Source organism: Salmo salar, chromosome ssa14 (assembly GCF_905237065.1).
Source record: "Salmo salar chromosome ssa14, Ssal_v3.1, whole genome shotgun sequence".
Lineage (NCBI taxonomy): Eukaryota > Metazoa > Chordata > Actinopteri > Salmoniformes > Salmonidae > Salmo > Salmo salar.
This window is the reverse complement of record NC_059455.1, coordinates 74,773,527-74,798,529: the sequence shown is the minus strand read 5'-3', so window position 1 is coordinate 74,798,529 and position 25,003 is coordinate 74,773,527. Positions and strand designations below refer to the sequence as shown.

Below are 25,003 nucleotides of genomic sequence, written 5' to 3'. Positions count from 1 at the left end.
GTGACAACAATTTTGTGGCCCCCCTAAATGTGGAGTATGAAATAACACATTTTTGCTATAGTTCTTTTTTTACATCCGTTATTAGATAGTGGCAACGATGATGATTCTGAACATGGTCTTTTGCCTGCTAATGCCTGCAATGCAGTGAAGAAAACGATATGACAACAATAACGTCTAATGTAACTGGACCTTCTAACAGTACAACTGGCCCCAGCTTGGCCCCCCCAGTTGAAATGGTCTAGAACTGCCACTGCGTCAGGCGGGTCGGCACTGGTTTACGATTGTCTGTCTAACCTTTGGTTCCGCGTGCTGCAGCCCAGAGCAGAGGAGTTCATTGAACTCCAGTGACTCGCTCCCTGTACTAGCTGGAGGCAGGCCAAGACAATCCAGCTCAGCCTGCACTGTGAACTCAAGTATCAGCCCTGCTGCCTGCCTGCAGCCTGTGATCTTTCGCTCCACAGCTCAGCGCTAAGCAAACAGACAACACCCTCTCCAACTCCCCTCACTACACCTCCCTTTCCCCTTCTTTCTTCCCTCGCTCTATTCCCATCCACCTTCTCACCCTCCCTTGCTCCCATTCTCTCCATCTTCCCCCATTTCCCCCCCTCCATCTCCCGCTCCCTTTGTTCCCTCTCCTCTCTGCACGTCGATGTCCCCAGCCAGGACCCCCACCTACAGGCTGACAGAACACAGGAAAAGGGAGGGACAGTCAGGGGAACTATCCTAGCTTTGAAAATAGCTTTCGCTTCCAAACCTGTACAGAGGAAGATGGGGGGGGGAGTATCTGGGGTCAAAGTACTGTGCTAACGGTGGTCAAAATCATTCTGAAAGGGGTTTGTTTTCTCTGATTGCTGTGCATGTAGGACTTTCAGTTTTGCATTAGTAGGTGTGCATGTGGACATGTATAACTATACTAGTGGGGACCAGAAGAACTCACAAGAAGAGTAAACAAAAACTTGAACAAGTGGGGTCCCCTCAAGGAAAAAGGGTATTTTTAGGCTTAGAGGTTAGGTTTATGGTTAGAGGTTGGGGAAAATAGGATTTTCAATGGGAATCAATTGTGTCCCCAGGAGTTTAGTAAAATAAATTAAATGTGTGTGTGTTCAGTGTACTTTTTTTAGACTAGGGTGGGGCAGTATTTAGTGTTCTTTATATTAAGCGACAGACACGAGGGGATCATGTGCATGATGACAGTACTCTCGTGATAGATTGGATTTGGGACTGCATGTAAGATTTGACTCTGGGTGCCGAAATTACCATGACAGATAAGACACGTTCTGACAGTAGCAGATTCAGGGGCAGCCCACTCATTAGGGCGTTAGGGACGGGCCCCCACTTGTGATTGAGCCCATTTTTATATAGAAAGTGTACAAAACATTATGAACATCTTCCTAATACTGAGTTGCACATTCTTGCCCATTCACCCTCTGAATGGTATACATACACAATCAATTAATTCATTGTCTCAAGGTTAAAAAATATTTTTTTTACCAGTCTCCTCCCCTTCATCTACACCGATTGAAGTGCATTTAACAAGTATCATAGCTTTCACCTGCTCAGTCTATATCATGGAAAGAGCAGGTGTTCTAAATGTTTTGTACACAGTATATATTATATAATTCATGGATTTTGTTTTAAAATGCTCATAAAAGTGCAGTAAATGTGTATATTTTCCTGTTTCAAAAAATATATATTGTTGAAAACATGCTGTTCAGCTACTACTCTGCCCCTCAGGGACTGCCAGCAGCAACAGCTCTGCCTCCATGGGTGCAGAGGCCATGCGAACATTGCTTGGTGGGGTTTTCCAGCTATTTGCTATGATGGGGAACTGCCCCAATGAAACTGCAGGATTTCATAGCATAAATTATAGCAGCACAAAGTAAATGGATGGTCCTGGGGCACTCAGATGTGCATCCGTTCAGTCAAAACGTATGGCTCTGCTCTAGTCTCCTCTTCCCAATGAGTCTCTCATATCAGACGGCTTACTTCCGAATACACCTACTCTATCAGGTACAGATGGCACTAAACAAAAAAGGTAATTGTAATTAACTTGTAAATAAATAAATCATAACAGTTATGGGAGCCTGGGACCAGATAAACCGGACAACTATATCCAACAAGAGTGGAAGGACAGAGGGATACACTATCTAGAACCTTCTCTATCTAGAACGGATCTGGTAGGACACAAACAGCGTTAAAACCGGGTGTGTCACACAACCTGATCATATTAATTAGACAGCAACACTAGTTTTGAGAAACATTGAGAAATAGTTTGGTAGATTGTTTGGGTCAAATTAACCAGTTATCTACCTGGTAGCTTGCTAGTTCTCCCTCATGCCAATTTCAAGACTTTCTAAAACTAATTTCTAACTCGAAAAATATGAAGTTATTTCAGAATGAAAGTTAGCTGGCTAGCGCATGATGCTTTCTGATATGTTAGCTAGCTATCCCCAGTTCGATAAAGTGTTTTCACTTATTGCATCTGCATGCTTGTTGCATTCTCCCTGATGCATGAGCTCGTTCGTTCGTGAGCTGGTAGCTCATTCTATAATAGTATAATCAAATCTGTTCAAAACAGTGGTCATTTTGTTTTTGACATGCAAAAGTCAAACACGTGTATTTAAGCTGTTGTTCAAATGCACAGATCACTTCATACATTTTCTCAAAAGACACTACCGGTAGATCAAAAACTTGCCATCATATTTCTGTCATGCTGCTTTGTTGACATCTCCAACCACCTTGCGCCCCAGGAATTCAGCCAATCATCGGCCACCACGACGTTTCTGTCGTAACACCAGGGATAGTTTCAGTCACAAACAGTGTGTCGGTGTGTCCTAACACCACCTGGGGAGAATGTGTTCCCCTTTCACTGAGGAGGGCCAGGAAGAGCTTCTATACTCACTGCTGCATCGCACTTCTCTCTTCTGGGGGTTATATAAGACAACCACCTGAACTAAACACACAGTCTACTGGGGATGTCATACCCACCAGTGGCGGTTCTAGACCATTTCAACTTGGGGGGGGCCTTGCTGGGGCCAGTTGTACTGTTAGAGGGGCCAGTTACATTAGACGTTATTGTTGTCATATCGTTTTCGTCACTGCAATGCAGGCATCAGCAGGCAAAAGACCATGTTCCTAATCATCATCGTTGCCACTGTCTAATAACGGATGTAAAAAAAGAACGATAGCAAAAACTCATTAGATAGCAAAAACGATCTTTGTCGCCATGTGCAGCTGCAAACCGTAGTCTGGCTTTTTTTATGGCGGTTTTGTATCAGTGGCTTTTCCTTGCTGAGCGGTTTTTCATGTCGACATGGGACTCGTTTTACTGTGGATATAGATACTTTTGTACCTGTTTCCTCCAGCATCTTCACAAGGTCCTTTGCTGTTGTTCTGGGATTGATTTGCACTTTTCGGCACCAAAGTACATTCATCTCTAGGAGACAGAACGAGTCTCCTTCCTGAGTGGTATGACGGCTGCGTGGTCCCAAGGTGTTTATACTAGCGTTTGTACAGATGAACATGGTACCTTCAGGCCTTTGGAAATTGCTCCCAAGGATTAACCAGACTTGTGGAGGTCTACAATTTTTTTCCTGAGGTCTTGGCTGACTTCTTTTGATTTTCCCATGATGTCAAGCAAAAGGCACTGAGTTTGAAGGTAGGCCTTGAAATACATCCACAGGTACACCTCCAATTGACTCAAATGATGTCAATTAACCTATCAGAAGCTTCTAAAGCCATGACATCATTTTCTGGAATTTTCCAAGCTGTTTAAAGGCGCAGTCAACTTAGTGCATGTAAACTTCTGACCCACTGGAATTGTGATACAGTGAATTATAAGTGAAATAATCTGTCTGTAAACAATTGTTGGAAAAATTACTTGTGTCATGCACAAAGTGGATGTCCTAACCGACTTGCCAAAACTATAGTTTGTTAACAAGAAATTTGTGGAGTGGTTGAAAAACGAGTTAATGACGCCAACCTAAGTGTATGTAAACTTCCGACTTCAACTGTATATGCCCAACCATCCACGGTGATCAACCACCCTTAAGTAACCATACCAAACATAACCTAATTTGAATGTCTCGGATTTACATTTACCATGTTATGTCTGGTCTATGAAAGCAGGCTGTGTATTGCCCAGGTCCAAACAAAGTTAGGCTGTTCTGAGGGCAAAAGGTGGTACACAACTCAATATTAGGAAGTTGTTCCTAAATATTTTGTACCGTGTAATCTACAATGTATAATAGCCTGTCATTATGTCATTATGTCAGGACAACATATGTCTATAAAAAGGACCGTTTGTAGGTTTCAGATCAATACTTACTCATTTTCAAGCAGTGTCATACACACGACCTCTTTGATGCCAGGGTTGTTGGCTTTTTCACAGGAGCAGTTCTGGAGGTTCCAGGTAGCCACCCTGACCACCGCCTTCCCCTCCCGCATCCCCGAAGGAGGCTCCACGTCGGGCCGCACAGACATGATCCGAGTCGGCCCCCCGGCTGGAAGATCCAGGTCCTCACTCAGGAGACTGAACGATGTGGGGCTCGGATGAGACTTGGTGGTGTATGTCAACCCCCCGTTGGTATTGGTGGAAGGTGTTCTGGAACGCTCCACGTACACTTGAAAGCGGATTTTGTCCAATAGAGACGAGTTTATGTGATTGACCCTCACCAAGTCTTCGATGCTTTTAAACGGACCGTTTTCTAACCTGTATTCTACTATGTTATTCGCTATTTTACCCGTGATGCCACGGATGCTCATGAGCTGCGCTGGTGTGGCGGTATTAATGTTCATACCTGTGCATGACAGGTGGGGTTCGAAGTCTTTACGCAGAGACGACGGCGAGTGTTGGGACGAACTCGTCCTGCTCGAGACGCATATTTCCAGTCTGATGATCTCCAGTTTGCCGGCACCAATTCCGCTCACGAGAGCCAAATCTTCTACTTTTTTAAACCCCGCAATGCAGTCCCGATACTGCACGATATTCTGTGCTACCATACGGTTCACTCCCGGTAGAGTCATCAGCTCCTCCTCGGTGGCCGTGTTGATATTCAACCGCTCCTGGTTCACGAGGATGTGGCTGAAGTTGCACGCTGCGCTAAACTTGCGCTTGCTGTTGCTGAAATCCGTCGGGTCTTTGGGGATCGAGCGGTGGCACCCCAAATTCCCACCCATGGCTGCGGCTCAGTTGGCAGTGCAATTCACAGTGGCTTCGAAGTCTAGAGACCGTGGGTAGACCGGGCAGAGCGGCGAAAGCAGCCGCACCGCAGCAGGCGCGCAACGTGGAAAAGTAGACTACGGTGTGATTGATCGACTATTGCTTAGATACATGCCCTGCATTCAAGACAGTTTTTACTAATTGACAAACATATGACCCGTAGTATGTTATCGTGTGTTTGCTTTTTCGGGATTAAAATAGATAGAACATATGCACAAAACAGCGGTTCCCCTCGCAAGTCCAATTCTTTAGCCGTTTAGCTGTCTCTCACTCCATTTTTGTCATGAAGCTGGTGTTATTTCCTTGCTGAGTATTCAGGTATATTACCCGTCCACACCGGTCAGTTTGCCTAGAGGAACTGTCCAGTGGCGAGTTGATGCTGCAGAATCGTGTTGGGATTAAACGCCAGCTGGTCTCATCGTCACACCAGGGGGGCGTGGCTCTAATCTGACCGACGAATCCGTTTTTTCTGTCCAAGTGTTCTACTCTGAAGATGACTTCAGATCTGATGCAGAGTACATTAAAACACATGCTTAAATCAAAATGGTTACAGTCTAAAGAAAGAACTGTCAAAATGTTATATCTCTATTCAGGCTATCACATATAAAACGTAGCCTAATAGTTTAAACTAGCCTACTTTCACTTGCATAACATTTTTTTTTTTACAAAAGGATTAATCAACTGTGGAGAGGTATAATCCATTGTATGTGTTACAAGGAATATTACTTAAACAACAGGTTCTAAAAAACTTAATCCACATCAAAACCCTAAAATTAGATTTTCGATTAAATCTCCTAATCTGTTGGTCTCTGTTTGACACCTATGAAGGGTTCAGAAGGTTACACAAGTGGGTACACCAGATTTATTTCAATTAAGTAGGCAGCTTTTTTTCACCTTATCCTCTTTTCTATTTTACTAAAGAAGCGCTTAGGAGTATTTCTGTCTGTAATAAAGCCCTTTTGTGGGGCAAAAGTCATTCTGATTGGCTGATCCTAGCTCCCCATTGGGTGGGCCTGGCTCCCAAGTGGGTGGGCCTATGCCCTCCCAGGCCTGATTTGACTGATTTCCTTATATGAACTGTAACTATTTACATTGACGACCCCCCCCCCATTTGTTTTGTACACTGCTGCTATTTGTTGTTTATTATGTAAATGTAAATGTAAATTATCTATGCATAGTCACTTCACCCCTACCTACATGCACAAATTACCTCAACTAACCTGTAACCCCACACACTGACTCGGTACCGGTACCCCCTGTATATAGCCTCGTTATTGTTATTTTAGTGTGTTACTTTTTATAATTTTTTACTTTAGTTTGTTTGGTAAATATTTTCTTAACTCTTCTTGAACTGCACTGTTGGTTAAGGGCTTGTAAGTAAGCAGTTCAAGGTCTACACTTGTTGTATTCGGCGCATGTGACAAAAAAAGTTTAATTTGAACTAAATCTTTTAAATTGTTGTTCATATTTTTGTTCAATATAATATGTGTAACATCACTTTTTACACACAGCCACTTAATAGCCAATAATAATCAAACGTGTCTCCATGTTGTTCACAGTCACAGAGGCCCCTACATGTTCTCAGTTTTGCATTTCAAATAGTGTTACAACACTTCATTTATTTTCAGTCAAATAAATACACAGATATGCGGGCACTGTGCAAGCAGGGATATCATATACATTGGTATTTCAAAGCTTCATATACCTCACAGCCACCAGGCTCTCTCTCTCTCTCTCTCTAAAATGGAAGTAAATAAACTAGGCACCCATTTTGTCCTTCTCCATTCAAATAGAAATCTGCAGACAACAGAACAACCAATGAGAGAGAGGTGCTGAAGATTTCTACATAACATGATGCATTGTGGCCAGTTTCAATGTACAGCCAGGCTAAGTAATACCATTCTGGCTCTCTACATTACAGTTTTTTTCTCCTCTGATTAGCATCTAATTTGCATTTTATATGAGCCAAAATGGGAATATGTTGGATTTCATCTCTAGCGACATAAAGTTGGTGATCGATAAACTGTTGAATTTTATAACACTTTCTGAACTACATGTCTGTAACAGAGCTGTGCAACAGTTTATTTGATTATTTTGTTTTGTCAGAATGGAATCTTAATTAAAAGCAATGTGGACATTATGTTGTGTGGGTTCAGCATAACAAAGCAGTGGACTTCCCTTTTGGAACTGTGCATGCAGGCTTTTGCTCTAGCCCTGCTCTAAATACACCTGATTCATCAAATCTAGGCCACCCCTGCCCAGGAATCTACCTAGCATAAACCAGGAAGCTGTAGACAGGAAGCTATCTGATCGCCATGCAGCCTACACCAGTACAGTACCCCCACCAGTACTAATGGGGAAAGCCATGCTTGCAGTGTTCCCATCACACCTCTTTATATAGCATCAGAGTGTTTCATGAAATGGCTCAAAGTCAGAACACTTCCACATTCACTTCAACACTGCTCTTATTACGCAATACCAAGGTCAGAATCACTGAGAAATCACCAACAGGTAATGTATGTCTGCAGATAATAAAACCACAAAACAAGATGTACCAAAACAGTTTGATAATTTTGGATAATCCAAAACAAAGTAAACACAGTCAGAAATAGCTGAGAAGATTTAGATATCATACGTGATGAACAGACAGATATTGAGGTGTCATCTTTCTCTGCCAGTAACCCTGTGTTCTGTTCCATGCCACTTCTTTGCCAATATTGACTTACTAATCCTCTAGTTGTGGCAGCCAAGGCTCCTGGCCCCACTTGACCTGCAGAGAGAGGGCTGGAGGTTGGTCTACAGAGCATGGAGCTGCAGTGTGACCAGAGGACAACCAACACCTTGTCTTCTTAACCCCTAACCAACTTCTCTCAGTTACTCTGATCATATCACCACTAAAACGTATTTGCCCATGTTGACACAGACACGTATACGAAGTGTCACAGTTGGCAAAACTGGTGCTAGCACTGCCAAGGGAGTGGGTTCAATTCCCACAGGGATCACATACAAAACATGCATGCCCTCACCAACTGTAAGTGGCTTTGGATATAGGTATCTAGACCATGTACAGGTATCTAGAACCCTTTGGAGAACCCATTTTGGTTCTAAGTAGAACCCTTTTGGTTCCATGCAGAACCTTTTTCACAGAGGGTTCAAGATGGAACCCAAAAGGGTTCTACCTGGAACCCATAAGTGTTCTACCTGGAACCCAAAAGGAACCCTTTTTTCCAAGAATGTACACACTTAAGCTGCATTTACACAGGCAGCACAATTCATGTTATCTTTTTTCATTAATCGGTCTTTAGACCAATCACATCAGATCTTTTTCAGAGTTGATCTGATTGTTGAAATAACCAATTAGTGAAAAAAAGATCAGAATTGGGCTTCTTCTGTAAACGCAGTCAGAGATGCACAAAGACACACAGACACAAACATTGTCTGGTCCAATGACATAATGGGATTCTGGCTAACAAAAGGCCAGTCTCCATGGTGGCAGAGAGCACACGTGGTGAAACGATGCAGACACACAGACAGAATAGAATAGAATCTGGCCCCTGATCCCTTAGTGGGTCCAGAGACTAACGTACTGCTGTGCAACCATACTGCGGCACAACAAGAGAGAGATAAATAGAGAGCGGGTGAGTGTGGCACACCAAGTAAGTGCACTGTGTGTGTTGGCTGGGCTCCCTGCTTGTGCCATCAAACCATTGCAACTTATCCAGAATGCCGCAGTTCACCGGGTGTTTAACCTTCCCAAGTTCTCCCATGTCACCCCGCTCCTCCACACACTCCACTGGCTTCTAGTCGAAGCTTGCATCCACTACAAGACCATGGTGCTTGCCTACGGAGCCAGCAAGCAGGTAGCCTAGCGGTTAAAGCGTTGGATTAGTGACCGAAAGGTTGCAAGATCAAATCCCTGAGCTGACAAGGTAAAAATCTGTCGTTCTGCCCCTGAACAAGGCAGTTAGCCCACTGTTCCTAGGCCGTCATTGTAAATAAGAATTTGTTCTTAACTGACTTGCCTAGTTAAATAAAGGTAAAATAAATAAAAAAGAAGAACCCTTCCTACCTTCAGGCTATGCTCAAACCCTACACCCCAAATGGAGTACTCTGTTCTGCCACCTTTGGTCTCTTGGCCCTCCCACCCTTGAGGGAGGGCAGCTCCCGCTCAGCCTTCAAAGCTTGCCCCTGAAGCTAGCACAGCAGAGTCCCTGCCCATCTTCAGAAAACATCCGAGACCCTACCTCTTCAAAGAGTATCTTAAATAATCCCACAGCACGCCCCCTCGCAAATGTGTGTGTACTGCCTGTGTGTGTGGAACAGCAAGTGTGTGTCGCACAGTGTGTGTTTATGTGTTGCCTTGTCCAAGCCATGGGAACACAGAGAAAAGAGCTTAAACTTGCTGACAGCGCAGCAGCAATTCTTCTCCCTCTGTTGTCTGTCTGCTTGGACCCACTCCAGCACACCACACACAGAGCTCCAAAAAAATCTAAAGGAGGTCATTGTCAAAGGGAGCTATTAAGCAGAACAGACTGTGCAAGCCAAGTCAGGGGACTGCATTTAGCAAGAGCCCCTGTGTTTCACCAGCTATGGAACAGTATTTGGCAAAAAGGAGGTCTCAGGGGTGATAGACTAGAGAAAGGCACCGAGTGCTGTGGACAGTGAGGGAGATCGGAGTGTCATACAGTGTTATGTAACAAAGATTGGATCCAGTTTCCCATGGACCGGGCAGCAAGAGACTGCTGATGCCAGTGGTTTAGCATTAGTAACCACTCCACTGAGGCATAGAGCTGAATAGGGCACTGTAATTAGTCAGGGATCCTTATACCTAAGTGGACTGATAGAGACTGTCACGGATCCCCCCGGTACTGCTGCTCATTCTGTTCACCAGTTCCGGAGGTCGACATCACCGGCCTTCTAGGCTGCACTGAACTGTGTCATTACGCACACCTGGTTCTAATTCCTCACTGATTGTATTTGTATAAATGTGCCCTTTGTTTCGCCATTGGTCTGTCGATTATTGTTCCCATGTCCGTTGGTGGTGTGAGTACCTATGCGTTGTCTCAGCCTGTGCTGCGTGTTTTGTGCGTTGTGTGTTACAGGTCCCGTGTCGTTCTACGAGGTTTACCCTCGCTCTTTTGTTTGGGTACATCCCAGTGTTTTGTATACGTGTTTATTTTGGGTGTGTTAAAACCCCAGATTATGTATTTCTGCGCCTATCTCCAAATAATTTATACCAACGTGAAAGAGACGCATACAGTGTCTAGAGAAAGCCCACAACTGAGGCAGGCCCCAAAGTGACAATACACAGGGATGATAGAAAAGCTGAGGAAGATATCTTTTTCAGTTTCTTCATTGCTCCCTAGCAGGTCAATGCAGTATATGTGTGATCAAAATGCACTATGCCGAACTGAAATTTTATGCAATTACTTTGAGTGGAGTAATTGGCTATTATCCTCAGCTCAATATAAATGATTAAAACCTGGTTTGTAGGGACGTTCATTCTGGACTGCATGGTTCCATGGGTGCTGACTGAGCACAGGGCCAGCAGGATGTGAACCTTGACCTTTGTCCAGTTTGACTTGGCTGATGTGGTCAACAGACAGACACCAAGGACCAATGCCAACACAGCTTTCTGTGTCAAAGGGTGTCGGTCAATAGTAGACCCAAATTCTATTGGCAGGCTTTTACTGCTTAACTATTACGATCAGCTAATTCCTAGATCACCATCATATCTTTTACAATAATTCACTTTGGTAACGCTTTACTTGACATCCAGTGTCATAACACGTTATTATGACACGTCATAACTGTATCATAATACAAGCATTTCACTTGGTTTGATTTGATATTTCTACAGCTGACATAACTTGTCATAATATGGTCATAACACTGTCGTGACACATTTATTTATAGTTGTTGTGACATATACATATATTGCATTATTTTATGGCTGGTTTTGACACCTACATAAGACTTTCAAAACCTACCACACAAGGCAAAACATTCCATTACACCATCGCCTACTGTCAACATTATGTTTATGTTATATAACATTTTCTGAAATTGACCATATTAAATTATCCTTGTAATTGCGCACACATTGATGTCAGACATGCAGCTACCTCAATGCTCTGTTTCTGATGACTGGGATGAATGCAGGAGCAGATTTCAGGAGTAGTACAAGACACCCTCTTTTTGACTGATGACTGACATAAGGGCATGTACGTCATAGGTCTGGGTGGCTTATATGATTCTGATGGTCATAATGCTTCTTAAGTGTCATAGTGCATTTTCTGTCCAAGTAAATATGATGAAAAAACAACAGTAAAAAATGTATTACAACAACAAAGGACTTAAGAAACAAACTTTCAAGGAAAGTTCTTGGCAGGGAAAAAAGTCAAGCTAAGTCTTACCAATTATTTGGTCTCAAAATCATCCTAACTGGATGGTTCCGAAGTTTATTTAGATGACCAAGATGATATTTAGATATGAACAAAAGTTATTTTGCATTAACTTTACATTGTTCAATCAGAAAGTAACAGCAAATATACAACAGAATATACTTTACAGAACAGAGTTATAATCATCAGGGGTATCAGTTCACTTTCTTTGCGGCAGACAATATTGGGAGACAGTCCAATGCATGGTCTACATCCCTGTCTCCACGAATGGTCAGTCAATACCACGCTATGTGGGCTGAAACATTGGACCTTTAGACTGGTCTGTTCAGATTGGTCAAGGCACCAATCACCTGGATGACCAGGTAAAACCCTTGACCAATCAGCAAGTAGAAAGGTGAGCAAATATAGCCGGCTGACAGAGGGGCTATGGCGTGATTCTAGAGTGGCTGGGACAGTGTGTGTGAGTTCCACACAGCAGTGGGGAGTCCAAAGGGACCCTTTTTGTTTGAGTAACACGGAAAGAAAAAAGTACAAACAGGTAAAAGTAAACTATACCGTGTTCTTTGGACACTGTGTTAACTAACCTCCAGACGAGCTTCAACGCCATACAACTCTCCTTCCGTGGCCTCCAACTGCTCTTAAATGCAAGTAAAACTAAATGCATGCTCTTCAATCGATCGCTGCCCGCACCTGCCCGCCAGTCCAGCATCACTACTCTGGACAGTTCTGGACAATTATAAATACCTAGGTGTCTGGTTAGACTGTAAACTCTCCTTCCAGACTCACATTAAGCATCTCCAATCCAAAATTAAATCTAGAATCGGCTGCCTATGTCGCAACAAAGCATCCTTCACTCATGCTGCCAAACATACCCTCGTAAAACTGACTATCCTACCGATCCTCGACTTCAGCGATGTCATTTACAAAATAGCCTCCAACACTCTACTCAGCAAATTGGATGCAGTCTATCACAGTGCCATCCGTTTTGTCACCAAAGCCCCATATATTACCCACCACTGCGACCTGTATTCTCTCTTTGGCTGGCCCTCGCTTCATATTCGTCGCCAAACCCACTGGCTCCAGGTCATCTATAAGTCTTTGCTAGGTAAAGCCCCGCCTTATCTCAGCTCACTAGTCACCATAGCAGCACCCACCCGTAGCACGCGCTCCAGCAGGTATATTTCACTGGTCACCCCCAAAGCCAATTCCTCCTTTGGCCGCCTTTCCTTCCAGTTCTCTGCTGCCAATGACTGGAACGAATTGCAAAAATCACTGAAACTGGAGACTCATTTCTCCCTCACTAACTTTAAGCATCAGCTGTCAGAGCAGCTCACAGATCATTGCACCTGTACATAGCCCATCTGTAAATAGCCCATCCAACTACCTCATCCCCATATTGTTATTTTTTTCTCCTTTGCATCCCAGTATGTCTACTTGCACATTCATCTTCTGCACATCTATCACTCCAGTGTTTAATTGCTAAATTGTAATTACTTCGCCACTACGGCCTATTTATTGCCTTACCTCCCTAATCTTACCTCATTTGCACACACTGTATATAGATTTTTTCTATTGTGTTATTGACTTTACATTTGTTTATTCCATGTGTAACTCTGTGTTGTTGTTTGTGTCGCACTGCTTTGCTTTATCTTGGCCATGTCGCAATTGTAAATGAGAACTTGTTCTCAACTGACCTACCTGGTTAAATAAAGGTGAAATAAAAAAAATAAAAAAATAAATAGGAATTTGGACAATGAGAAAAGAAAATAGTCCAATTCAACTTATTTCAGCTTGTTGGTCAATTTGTAATTGTGCTAACTAAGCACTATATTTCCTCAACCAAGGAATTCCTGTTTGCCACTTACATTAAACGAGAGACTATCTACTTTTACCTTTAGTCTCTTTCATCTGATGTGGGTAAAAGGCATCAAACACAATCAGGGATCTCCCCAATGAACTCATGCAAAATCTGAGTGCATTTCTCTAGTCAGCAGGATTCAGGTTTGGAGTACACCATGATGAGATGATCAGGTACTCAAGTCTAAAGAGTAGAATGTTCAAGGACACAGAGAGAAAGTGTGTGATAAGAGTGATCAAGCATAGCCTGGAAACTCCTGAGATATGACCTATGACTATATGGCAGGGTTCCCCAACTGGACATAAAAGAGTGTTAAAAACACCAGGAAATCAGCTCCACGTGATTACATCTTTGGAAATCTGTTCAAGTATTCTCACACATAATAGAGATATCACGATTCAGGTATGACCCAGATGCAGACAGTGTCTAGGAAACAAACATTTATTTCTAATACAGGGGCAGGCAAACGACAGGTCAAAGGCAGGCAGGGGTCAGTAATCCATAGAAGGTGCAAAGGGTCCAGAACGGCAGGCAGTCTCAGGGTCAGGGCAGGCAGGGGTCAATAATCTAGTGAGGTGGGGCAAGGAGACAAAGGGCTGTGAGATATGGGTTTAACTCTGGGCACATGAAAGGTGGGATGTATACGAAGGGTACGGGGCAACAGAAGATGAACAGCAGAGGGGCTAATGACTTTGGAGATGGGAAATGGGCCGATAAACCGGGGGGAGAATTTGCGGGATTCCACCCGGAAGGGCAGATCCCGGGTGGACAGCCATACCTTCTGCCCGAGATGATACCGGGGAGCCGGGGTCCGGTGGCGATCTGCTTGTCGTCAATACCTGGAGGTGGTCTTGAGGAGGGCTTACCGGGCTCTCCTCCAAGTATGACGACAGCGGCGGACAAACATCTGGGCAGAAGGTATGCTGACCTCTTCTTCCTGATCAGGAAAGATTGGGGGCTGATACCCCAGTGAACACTCAGAAGGTGATAGGCCCGTGGCAGAGCAGGGAAGGATGTTGCGGACGTATTCAACCCACACAAGCTGTTGGCTCCACGTGGTGGGGTTGGCAGAGACCAGGCAGCGCAGAGTAGTCTCAAGGTCCTGGTTGGCTTGCTCCGACTGGCCGTTGGACTGGGGGTGGAACCCAGAGGACAGGCTGGCTGACGACCCAATGAGGATGCAGAACACCTTCCAGAACCGGGACGAGAACTGAGGACCCCGGTTGGAAACCATGTCAACTGGCAGTCCATGGATCTGGAAGACGTGCTGCACCATGAGATGGGCCGTCTCTTTTGCAGAGGGTCGCTTGGGGAGAGGAATGAGGTGAGCGGCTTTGGAAAACTGATCCACAACGGGCCCCCCCCGTCTGATGGCAACACCGCCATTCTGACCGTGACAAAGTCCAGGGAGATGTGAGACCACGGACGGTGAAGGACAGGCAAAGGTTGGAGGAGACCAGCCAGAGCTTGCCGAGGAGTCTTGTTCTGTGCACAGACCGTGCAAGCGGCGACAAACGCGGAGACGTCAGGAACCATGGTAGGCCACTAAAAGTGTTGTCACACAAAAGCCAGGGTCCAACGGGAGCCCGGGTGCCAGGCAAGCCTGGAGGAGTGGGCCCACTCCAGGACCGTGGAGAGGACCGCATCAGGCACGAACATCCGGTTATCTGGACCCCCCGGGTTTGGCTGGGAACCCTGTGCCTCCCGAACCTGCTTCCGCCAGGCACGAGGTGGGAAGGATGGTCTCGGGTTCTGGGATAGTAGTCGTGGGGCTATAGCACCGTGACAGCGCATCCAGCTTGACATTCTTGGATCCTGGCCAGTAAGAGAGGGAGAAATTGAACCGGGTGAAATGTAGGGTCCACCTAGCCTGCCTGGAATTGAGGCGCTTGGCAGTGCGGAGATATTCCAGGTTATTGTGGTTGGTCCACACAATGAATGGATGTTACGCTCCCTCCAGCCAGTGCCTCCATTCCTCCATCTTCACTGCGAGAAGCTCCCGATTCTCCACATTGTAGTTCCTCTCTGTGGCGTTGAGGCGCATCTGAAGCATCGGCCTCCACCACGAACTGGCGGGACGGTCAGGATGAAACAAGATGGGAGCTGTTTGAAGCGGTGTTTGAGATCCCGGAACACCTGGTCAGCAGCTGGGGACCACGTGACCGGAACCTTGGGAGAGGTGAGGGCAGACAGGGGGGAAGCCAGGCAATGAAAGTTGGCAAAACCCAGGAAACACTGCAGCTGTACTCTGGACGTAGGCTGGGGCCAATCCACCACCGCTCTCACCTCTCACCCGGGATCCATCTGTACGCTCCCTGCAGCGATGATGTAATCCAGAAAGGGGATGGAGGAGCGATGGAATTCGCACTTCTCGGCTTTTACAAAAAGCTGGTTCTCCTGGAGGTGTTAGAGAACCTGTGGAAATGTAGAGCACGTGTTCTTGAGTAGGGCGGGAGAAGATGAGGATGTCATCGAGGTAGACGAAGATTAACCATTTCAACATGTCATGGAGAAGATCATTAACCAGAGCTTGAAACACAGCAGGGGCATTGGTAAGCCAAAGGGCATGACCAGGTACTTGTAGTGGCCGCTGGCCGTGTTGAAGGCAGTCTTCCACTCGTCCAGAAGAAGAAGAACCCTGCGCCGGCAGGGGAGGCAGAAGGACAGATGAACCCAGCAGCTAGGGAGTCCTCAGTGTAGGTCTCCATAGCCTTGGTCTCCGGACCCGACAGAGAGTACAGTCATCCCTGGGGTGTAGTGGTACCTAGGAGAAGATCAATCCTGCAGTCATAAGGTCGGTGCAGTGGCAGTGAAGAGGCCCGGGCCTTACTGAGCATCTCCCGGAGGTCCTGGTACTCCGCGTGAATGGTGGAGAGGTCCGGGGCAACTTCCAAGGCCCCAGGAAGACATCCCGGGGCAGGCTGCGCTGACTTCAGGCAATGGGCGTGGCAGAACGGGCTCCAGCCCATGATGGCACCGGCAGACCAGTCAATGAGGGGATTGTGTCCCTGGAGCCAGGAGAATTCCAATACCACAGTAACCTGAGGAGACTTAATGAGCAGGAACTGGATCGTCTCGCTGTGGTTCCCTGACACACGTAGGTTGATGGGGGTAGTATTGTGGGTGACCCGGCCTATAGAGCCCCCTCCAGTGCTCTAACGTCAATGGGAATGGAGAGGGGCTGAGTGGGGATATCCAGCTCGGAAGCCAGGGTAACGTCCATAAAGCTCTCATCGGTCCTAGAGTTGATGAGGACCCGGAGAGATTTCAACTGGTTCCCCCACAGCAACATGGCATGAAAAGGGATGCGAGTAAGGGGAGAGGAAAAGTACTCCATATGACCCACCAGAGTACTCGCTCCTACCGGTGAGCCTGGTGGTTTAGTGGACAGGTGGAGACGAAATGACCAGTAGTCCCGCAATACAGGCAGCTCTTAGTGTGAAGCCTGTATAGCCGTTCAGCTGGAGACAGCCTAGCTCTGCCTAGTTGCATGGGCTCGGGAAGAGGTGAATCGTCAGCCTTCGGAAACTCTCGGGGGAACTCGGGCAGCCTCAGGTTCTCTCGGCAACGGAGCCGTCGGGGACTTCCGGGATACATCTGAGGCGAGGTGGGATCCTTGGAGGGGTGAATGAAATCAGATCTCCTCTCCTTCCTTAGTTCCCGTAGTCGCCCATCAATCCGAATGGTCAAGGTGATGAGCGAGTCGAGATCCGTCGGTAGTTCCCGGGCAGCAAGCTTGTCCTTTACTTCCTCCAAAACTCGATGCAGGAACATGTCGAACAGTTCTTCCGGGATCCAGGCACTCTCAGCTGCCAACGTGCGGAAAGCCACTGCGTAGTCGGCGGGAGCCTTATTGAATCTGGAGTAACTTCTGGGCAGCCTCTCTCCCGGACAATGGAGCATCAATGGACCTTCTTTATCTCTGCCACGAACTCCTCCAGACTGGAGCATACGGCCGACTGTTGTTCCCATACTGCCGTAGCCCAGGCGAGAGCCCTCCCGGACATCAACGTGATGAGGTACGCTATCTTAGAGCAGTCTACGGGGAAGGAGGAGGGCTGCAGCTCAATGATGAGTAAATACTGAGCGAGAAACACCCGACAGGTGCCCGACTCTCCATCGAAGCACTCTGGTGAAGGTAAGCGGGGTTCCCGGGAAACCGGGGTGATGGCGCACTAACAGCCGGGTTACTGAGGGGCTGGGAGGTTACCGTCGTGGTAGGCTGCATAGTAGACAACCCACAGAATTGCTCCAGAAATGTGTTCAATGCTTGGTCGTGGCGTTTGACCAAGGTCTGGAACCCCTCCATAAGACCACGAAGCAACTCCTTGTGCCTTCCAATGGTGGCTCCTTGGGAGGAGATGGCGTTACGGAGATGGTCCGAGTCTACTGGGTCAGTCATGGCCAGTTCGTACTATCAGGTTTCAGGAATGACCCAGATGCAGACAGTGTCAAAGACACAAAAGTTTATTTCTAATACAGGGCCAGGCAAATGACAGGTCAAAGGCGGGCAGGGGTCAGTAATCCAGAGAATGTGCAAAGAGTCCAGAACGGCATGCAGTCTCAGGGTCAGGGCAGGCAGGGGTCAATAATCAAGTGAGATGGGGCAAGGTATAGAATGACAGGCAGGCTCAGGGTCAGGGCAGGCAGAAGGGTCAAAACCGGGAAGGCCTAGGAAACAGTAGCAAGAAACAAACAGGAGCAAGGGAACAAACGCTGGGCGGGTTCATGAACAAAACGAACTGGCAACAGACAAACAGAGAACACAGGTATAAATACACAGGGGATAATGGGGAAGATTCATGACACCTGGAGGGGGGTGGAGACACGCACAAAGACAGGTGAAACAGATCCGGGTGTGACAAGAGAAGCACGTAATCATATACAAATGTAAGCAAGGTTTGAAATAATTTTGTTTTAGTCAAATATATCTGATTGGGTTTTTGTGGTCAAATAACAATCCTACAAATTATTTGTAATTAAGTTCTGTCCCCCAGACCATTTGCTCAAGAAACAAAATCATCCCATGGCTGAATCTAGTTGATAATCCCTGCTGTTTGGGATATGAAGGAGTCAGTAGTTATTGACTGCCCCCTGCTGGTGAAATATAGCGTGCATCTTGGTGCGGAGGACAATTCATTTCAGAAGACAGTTTATGGCTTGTAACTTGACTCAAAGGTGAGCTAAGCCACATCTTACCAAAGTAAAACCTTTTCAACAAAAACGTTGATTTCAATAAAACCACGTTGGGATTAATCATCACAAGTTTATTATGTGAATATACAGTTGAAGTCGGAAGTTTACATACACTTATGTTGGAGTCATTAAAACTTGCTTTTCAACCACTCCACAAATGTCTTGTTAACAAACTATAGTTTTGGCAAGTCGGTTAGGACATCTACTTTGTGGATGACATAAGTAATTTTTCCAACAATTGTTTACAGACAGATTATTTCACTTATAATTCACTGTATCACAATTCCAGTTGGTCAGAAGTTTACATACACTAAATTGACTGTTCCTTTAAACAGCTTGGAAAATTCCAGATAGGCTAATTGACATCATTTGAGTCAATTGGAGGTGTACCTGTGGATGTATTTCAAGGCCTACCTTAAAACTCATTGCTTGACATCATGGGAAAATCAAAAGAAATCAGCCAAGACCTCAGAAAAACAAATTGTAGACCTCCACAAGTCTGGTTCATCCTTGGGAGCAATTTCCAAACGCCTGAAGGTACCACGTTCATCTGTACAAACGACAGTACGCAAGTATAAACACCATGGGACCACGCAGCCGTCATACCGTTCAGGAAGGAGACTGTCTCCTAGAGATGAACATACTTTGGTGCGAAAAGTGCAAAACAATCCCAGAACTACAGCAAAGGACATTTTGAAGATGCTGGAGGAAACAGGTACAAAAGTATCTATATCCACAGTAAAACAAGTCCTATATCGACATAACCTGAAAGGCCGTTCAGCAAGGAAGAAGCCACTGCTCCAAAACCGCCATAAAAAAGCCAGACTACGGTTTGCAACTGCACATGGGGACAAAGATCGTACTTTTTGGAGTAAAGTCCTCTGATCTGATGAAACAAAAATAGAACTGTTTGGCCATAATGACCATCATTATGTTTGGGGAAAAAGGGGGAGGCTTGCAAGCCGAAGAACACCATCCCAACCGTGAAGCACGGGGGTGGCAGCATCATGTTCTGGGGGTGCTTGCTGCAGGAGGGACTGGTGCGCTTCACAAAATAGATGGCATCATGAGGCAGGAAAATTATGTGGATATATTGAAGCAACATCTCAAGACATCAGTCAGGAAGTTAAAGCTTGGTTGCAAATGGGTCTTCCAAATGGACAATGACCCCAAGCATACTTCCAAAGTTGTGAAATGGATTAAGGACAACAAAGTCAAGGTATTGGAGTGGCCATCACAAAGCCCTGACCTCAAACCTATAGAAAATGTGTGGGCAGAACTGAAGAAGCGTGTGCGAGCAAGGAAGCCTACAAACCTGACTCCGTTACACCAGCTCTGTCAGGAGGAATGGGACAAAATTCACCCAACTTGTTGTGGGAAGCTTGTGGAAGGCTACCCGAAACGTTTGACCCAAGTTAAACAATTTAAAGGCAATGCTACCAAATACTAATTGAGTGTATGTAAACTTCTGACCCACTGGGAATGTGATGAAAGAAATAAAAGCTGAAATAAATTGTGGAATTGTGAAACTGAGTTTAAATGTATTTGGCTAAGGTGTATGTAAACTTCCGACTTGTGTGTGAGACTGTGAACAACAAAACATGATTGTACAACCATCTAATGTGCCCACTTCAGGAAGGAAGAAGAAAGGTATTTGGGGAGGAGAGTGAGAGAAGGGGAAAGAGAGAGAAAAGAAAGGAGAAATAGTATAGTGATATAGCATGTTCCAGGACTGAGTCTGTCTGAAAATGAGTTTTAGTTTAATGGAGGACCATCTCTCCCTCGATCCCCCAGTTACAACCAACTTCCCCCAGACAGACCACGCTGCTCCGTCACACATACACACAGTAACAGGTTGTTGGTCGACAGGCAAACTGACAGTCCAGGTTGGGAAATTGGCAACTAGTACATTGTTACATGGTGGTCCTCCTGCAATACTTTTAAAATATCTTCTTTTTTTTGTTCTTTTCCAAGGTCCTGTAGGGCGAGAGAGAGCAATGTTGATTAAGAGGCAGAGCTCTTCATAAGGAGCTGTGTATACAGTATTGGCTGCGGTGTGTGTGAGATCAAGGAGCACTTTGGCTGAGCCCTGTGCCGTTTTCAGACTTTCAACAGGTGTGTATTGTCTTAAAGGGTGTGTGTTTTGATCTCTGCCCTTTCCTCCAACCTTTGAGACAAGTCTGTTACTCAACAAATGGACACTAAGTAATATTCCATCATATTCTATGAAGGTACAGGATGAGGTGAGGAGTAGAAAAATAAATACTCTATTATACAACACCACAAAAATAGATTGAATAATTGTTCATGGTTGACTCCATGTAATGCTGTTGTATAGAAATGTGTTGTAGTAGTGTGTTGTACCTGGAGGAGTCTAGTTTCTGTTGCTCCAGCACCCTCTGCTGTGCCTCCCAGTTGTTCTTCTCATCCTCCAGCTGGCGTCTCTTCTCCTCCAGCTCCTTGTGCTGGGCCTCCAGGTTCTTCTTCATCTGCTCGTGGCGCCGCAGGAGCTGCAGACAGGATACAGGACAGTTTGCCTTATTTGCATGGCTGGAGTCGTGTGTGTGTTATATTCGTATGAGTGCGTGCGCATGTGCACATACAGTATGTGTGTTTGTCTGAGGGTGTGTTTGTAATTCAATCTGAAGTGCCAGAGTGCGCTTTGGACATTCGTAATTCAGAGCCTTGTCAGATTGTCCGTTTCTAAATTCAGAGCGTTTCCCTCTCGGAGCGTTCAGAGCGGACGCTCTGGCCAAGGAGTAGGGTTGATCCGAGCGTTCTGACCTAACAACTGCAGTCCAGCACCCAAGCTAACTGGCCAACGTTGGCTAGCTACTTCCAGACACAAATGAGAGAACAGCTCAATCTGACCGTTTTACTCGCCCTAGCAGAGCTGGGTTAGGTTGTTTTCATGTTATCCAGCGCATTGGTGACTAACTGTGCTGCTGGCAACAATTGAATTACCTTAACTAACACCGGTCATATTCAACGGGTGCTGAGCTTTCGTAAATTCATCAGTTATTCTGCGCTCTGGCACACTCAGACAAAAGTGCTCTGAAATCAGAGTAGATAGCCAGAGTGAATTTATGAACGCACCCTATGATGTAATCACAGCTATGACCATATTAAAACATTTCATCATGTCTGCTGTGAAGAGTCAGAGCTGGTTATGATTTGAAAGCATTCTGCCGTTCCCTTGGTGATTCTAAATCCTAAGAATACATCTACATTTGAATATGATGATATCACAATTAAATAGAGCAACTTCAGTAGAATTATTTGAATTTAGAATGTTTGGTTGTAAGGCGCCAATGTGGATTTGGAACTCAGATTGGTGGCAACACCACAAGACTGGACGAGACTTGTTTCTTCTAAGCTTGAGTGACTTCATCCAGCATTTTGTCCAGGCTGTACCATGGATGGCATCATGGGTAGCAGAGGTTGAGGGAGACAGCCCGGGTCTCTGGCAGTGTGAGCAGTACTGGACATCCCAGCTCAGACATGTGACCATTCTCCTTGAACACAGCCAGCACCCGTCTGATTAGGAGCAGAACCTTCTGGTTGACTGGTACACGGAGGTGAGGAGTATGTTTCTCTTTTACAGAGCGACAGTGAGATAGACCCTGGACAGATTCATGCAGCATGAGAGGAGAAAGGCTTTGAAGTGGGAGGAGTGACCAACAGTTGTCACGTCCTGACCAGTAAAAGGGGTTATTTGTCATTGTAGTTTGGTCAGGGCGTGGCAGGGGGTGTGTGTTTCGGTGTTTTTCGTTTAGGTTCTATGTTTTCTATTTCTATGTTGGGGTTTTGGTAGGACCTCCGAATTGGAGACAGCTGGTTGTCGTTGCCTCTAATTGGAGGCCATATTTAGTTGGGGTTTGTTTCACTTGTGTTTTGTGGGTGTTTCGTCGTTTTTGTTTATTTTGTTTGTGTTTTCTTTAAATAAATTAAGAAGATGAGCACTTTACCCACTGCGCCTTGGTCCAATCGTTACGACGCCCGTGACAGCCGTAGCTCTTTTCTGATGAGAAACTGGAAGCCATTCTGAGGGTGTTGGAGCTGCAGTGATGGGCTTCCTGTCTGCCTCTAAATCATCCTCTGATTGACAGCTCAAGCCCTCTATGGACTGTACCCATGTTGAATTACTAATGATGCATTTTGTAGTGGTAACTTCAGGTAAGATAAGGCCTATTATCTATTTTTCTGTTAATAAATTAAATCAATTTAACCATTCAAAATGGTGGTGCGTCTTTTTAGTGAGATCGCTCTATGGAAAATAAAGAGTATTTCAGTGATTTGTGTGAGTGGTGTGAATGTGTTCTGTTAGGTTCCTGTACCTCTTGCTCAGAGTCTTTGAGCTTCTGGATCTTCTCCTTGAGCTTCTTTTCAAACACCTGTTCCATTTCCATCTTGGCCACGTGCTCCCTCCATCTGGGCCAGGGGACTCCTGCAGGGTTCAGGCACATGCACACACATCCATCAGTGTTTACTTGATAGCTACCTACACAAATAGCTAGCTAGAACAAAGTGTTAATAAGATTAAAATTCATTAAAAAGATTTAAGAGCGCCCCAGCCCAGAGTAGTCAAACTCAGACTTTGGGCCAGGGTGGAAATTCCTGTCACGATCTCTTGCATACACTTATGCCTGGAGGAGGATGAGGACAGGCAGGGGAAGGCCCTGGATGTGGAAGACCCAGCGATTCAATAGCCATTTCTGCCTGTCTTAGCAAAGCCACCAACAAGCTCTACTGGTACGGATGCTGAGTGAAGCTCACGAAGCAAGCAACAGCCTAAACACAGGACAATTATTAGAGACTATTCTACCATCAAGTATTCAATGAAGACTTCTGGGCAGTTTGCTAGAGTGCCGTAGAATGATATTATCCATTTCATGACCTGGTAGGGGCCTCTAGCGTCAAATAAAGAGCAGCATCTTTATACAACCCATATATCTGTACGAGGGAAAAACAGAGGAGAGTGTAGAAACATAGCTAACAAGGGGTTCTTGAAGAACTGAAATGACACTTACATGCCTTCATTTGTGTCAAATCTAAAAAAAACAGAAACATACACACACTTAGCATGCTGATATTATGATGACCATGCGTTAGAGAGCTATTAGCTAGCTAATGGATGCTGGTGGTTACTGTGATATTACGGTGCATCACTTTAGTGAGGTTATCTGTACTTGACTGAATCTAAACTCAGCAAAAAAAGAAACGTCCTCTCATTGTCAACTGCGTTTATTTTCAGCAAACTTAACGTGTAAATATTTCTATGAACATAAGATTCAACAACTGAGACATAAACTGAACAAGTTCCACAGACATGTGACTAACAGAAATGGAATAATGTGTCCCTGAACAAAGGGGGGGTGAAAATTAGAAGTAACAGTCAATGCAGCTGGTGGCCACACCAGATACTAAGTACTGCAGTGCATCTCCTCCTCATGGACTGCACCAGATTTGCCAGTTCTTGCTGTGAGATGTTACCCCACTCTTCCACCAAGGCACCTGCAAGTTCACGAACATTTCTGGAGGGAAAGGTCCTAGCCCTCACCCTCCGATCCAACAGGTCCCAGACGTGTTCAATGGGATTGAGATCCGGGCTCTTTACTGGCCATGGCAGAACACTGACATTCCTGTCCTGCAGGAAATCACGCACAGAACGAGCAGTATGGCTGGTGGCATTGTCATGCTGGAGGGTCATGTCAGGATGAGCCTGCAGGAAGGGTACCACATGAGGGAGGAGGATGTCTTCCCTGCAACACACAGCGTTGAGATTTCCTGCAATGACAACAAGCTCAGTCCGATGATGCTGTGACACACCGCCCCAGACCATGATGGACCCTCCACTTCCAAATCGATCCCGCTCCAGAGTACAGGCCTCGGTTTAACGCTCATTCCTTCGACGATAAACGCGAATCCGACCATCACCCCTGGTAAGACAAAACCGCGACTCGTCAGTGAAGAGCACTTTTTGCCAGTCCTGTCTGGTCCAGTGACGGTGGGTTTGTGCCCATAGATGACGGTATTGCCGGTGATGTCTGATGAGGACCTGCCTTACAACAGGCCTACAAGCCCTCAGTCCAGCCTCTCAGCCTATTGCAGACAGTCTGAGCACTGATGGAGGGATTGTGCTTTCATGGTGTAACTTGGACAGTTGTTGTTCCCATCCTGTACCTGTCCTGCAGGTGTGATGTTCAGGTGTTGTTACACATGGTCTGCCACTGCGAGGACGATCAACTGTCCGTCCTGTAGTACCGTCTTAGGCGTCTCACAGTACGGACATTGCAATTTATTGCCCTGGCCACATCTGCAGTC

General features: G+C 45.7%; 2 protein-coding genes and 1 long non-coding RNA gene across 3 annotated transcripts in view; 1 reads left to right on the top strand and 2 right to left on the bottom strand.

Moving 5' to 3' along the window:
* Nucleotides 1-5,646, bottom strand: part of LOC106570299 (endonuclease/exonuclease/phosphatase family domain-containing protein 1) — a 31,832-nt gene extending 26,186 nt beyond the window's left edge. The window contains exon 1 of the mRNA XM_014142466.2: nt 4,328-5,646. Coding sequence (XP_013997941.1) covers nt 4,328-5,178 — 851 coding nt within the window. The 5' untranslated portion in view covers nt 5,179-5,646. The remainder of the gene's footprint in view (nt 1-4,327) is intronic.
* Nucleotides 5,647-20,315: 14,669 nt separating this feature from the next.
* Nucleotides 20,316-23,182, bottom strand: LOC106570301 (septin-7-like). Its single transcript, XM_014142472.2, has 3 exons — nt 23,017-23,182; nt 21,044-21,189; nt 20,316-20,656 (listed from the first exon to the last, which is right to left on the bottom strand). Exons 1-3 carry the CDS (start codon nt 23,143-23,145, stop codon nt 20,620-20,622), a joined length of 312 nt encoding a protein of 103 aa, XP_013997947.2. The 5' UTR covers nt 23,146-23,182; the 3' UTR covers nt 20,316-20,619.
* LOC123726781 (uncharacterized) lies at nt 22,094-22,974 on the top strand. The gene is made up of 2 exons (XR_006758926.1): nt 22,094-22,257; nt 22,632-22,974. It is a non-coding gene; the product is annotated as an uncharacterized lncRNA (long non-coding RNA).
* Nucleotides 23,183-25,003: the final 1,821 nt, after the last annotated feature.

What these genes read in the sequence shown, in the direction of transcription:
- LOC106570301 (XM_014142472.2), bottom strand. Translation starts at nt 23,145, where the DNA reads ATGTGCCTGAACCCTGCAGGAGTCCCCTGGCCCAGATGGAGGGAGCAC. An exon ending in TCAAAGACTCTGAGCAAGAG is followed by an intron (nt 21,190 to 23,016) that starts GTACAGGAACCT and finishes TCCTGTCTGCAG; the next exon opens with CTCCTGCGGCGCCACGAGCA. An exon ending in CAGAAACTAGACTCCTCCAG is followed by an intron (nt 20,657 to 21,043) that starts GTACAACACACT and finishes CTCGCCCTACAG; the next exon opens with GACCTTGGAAAAGAACAAAA.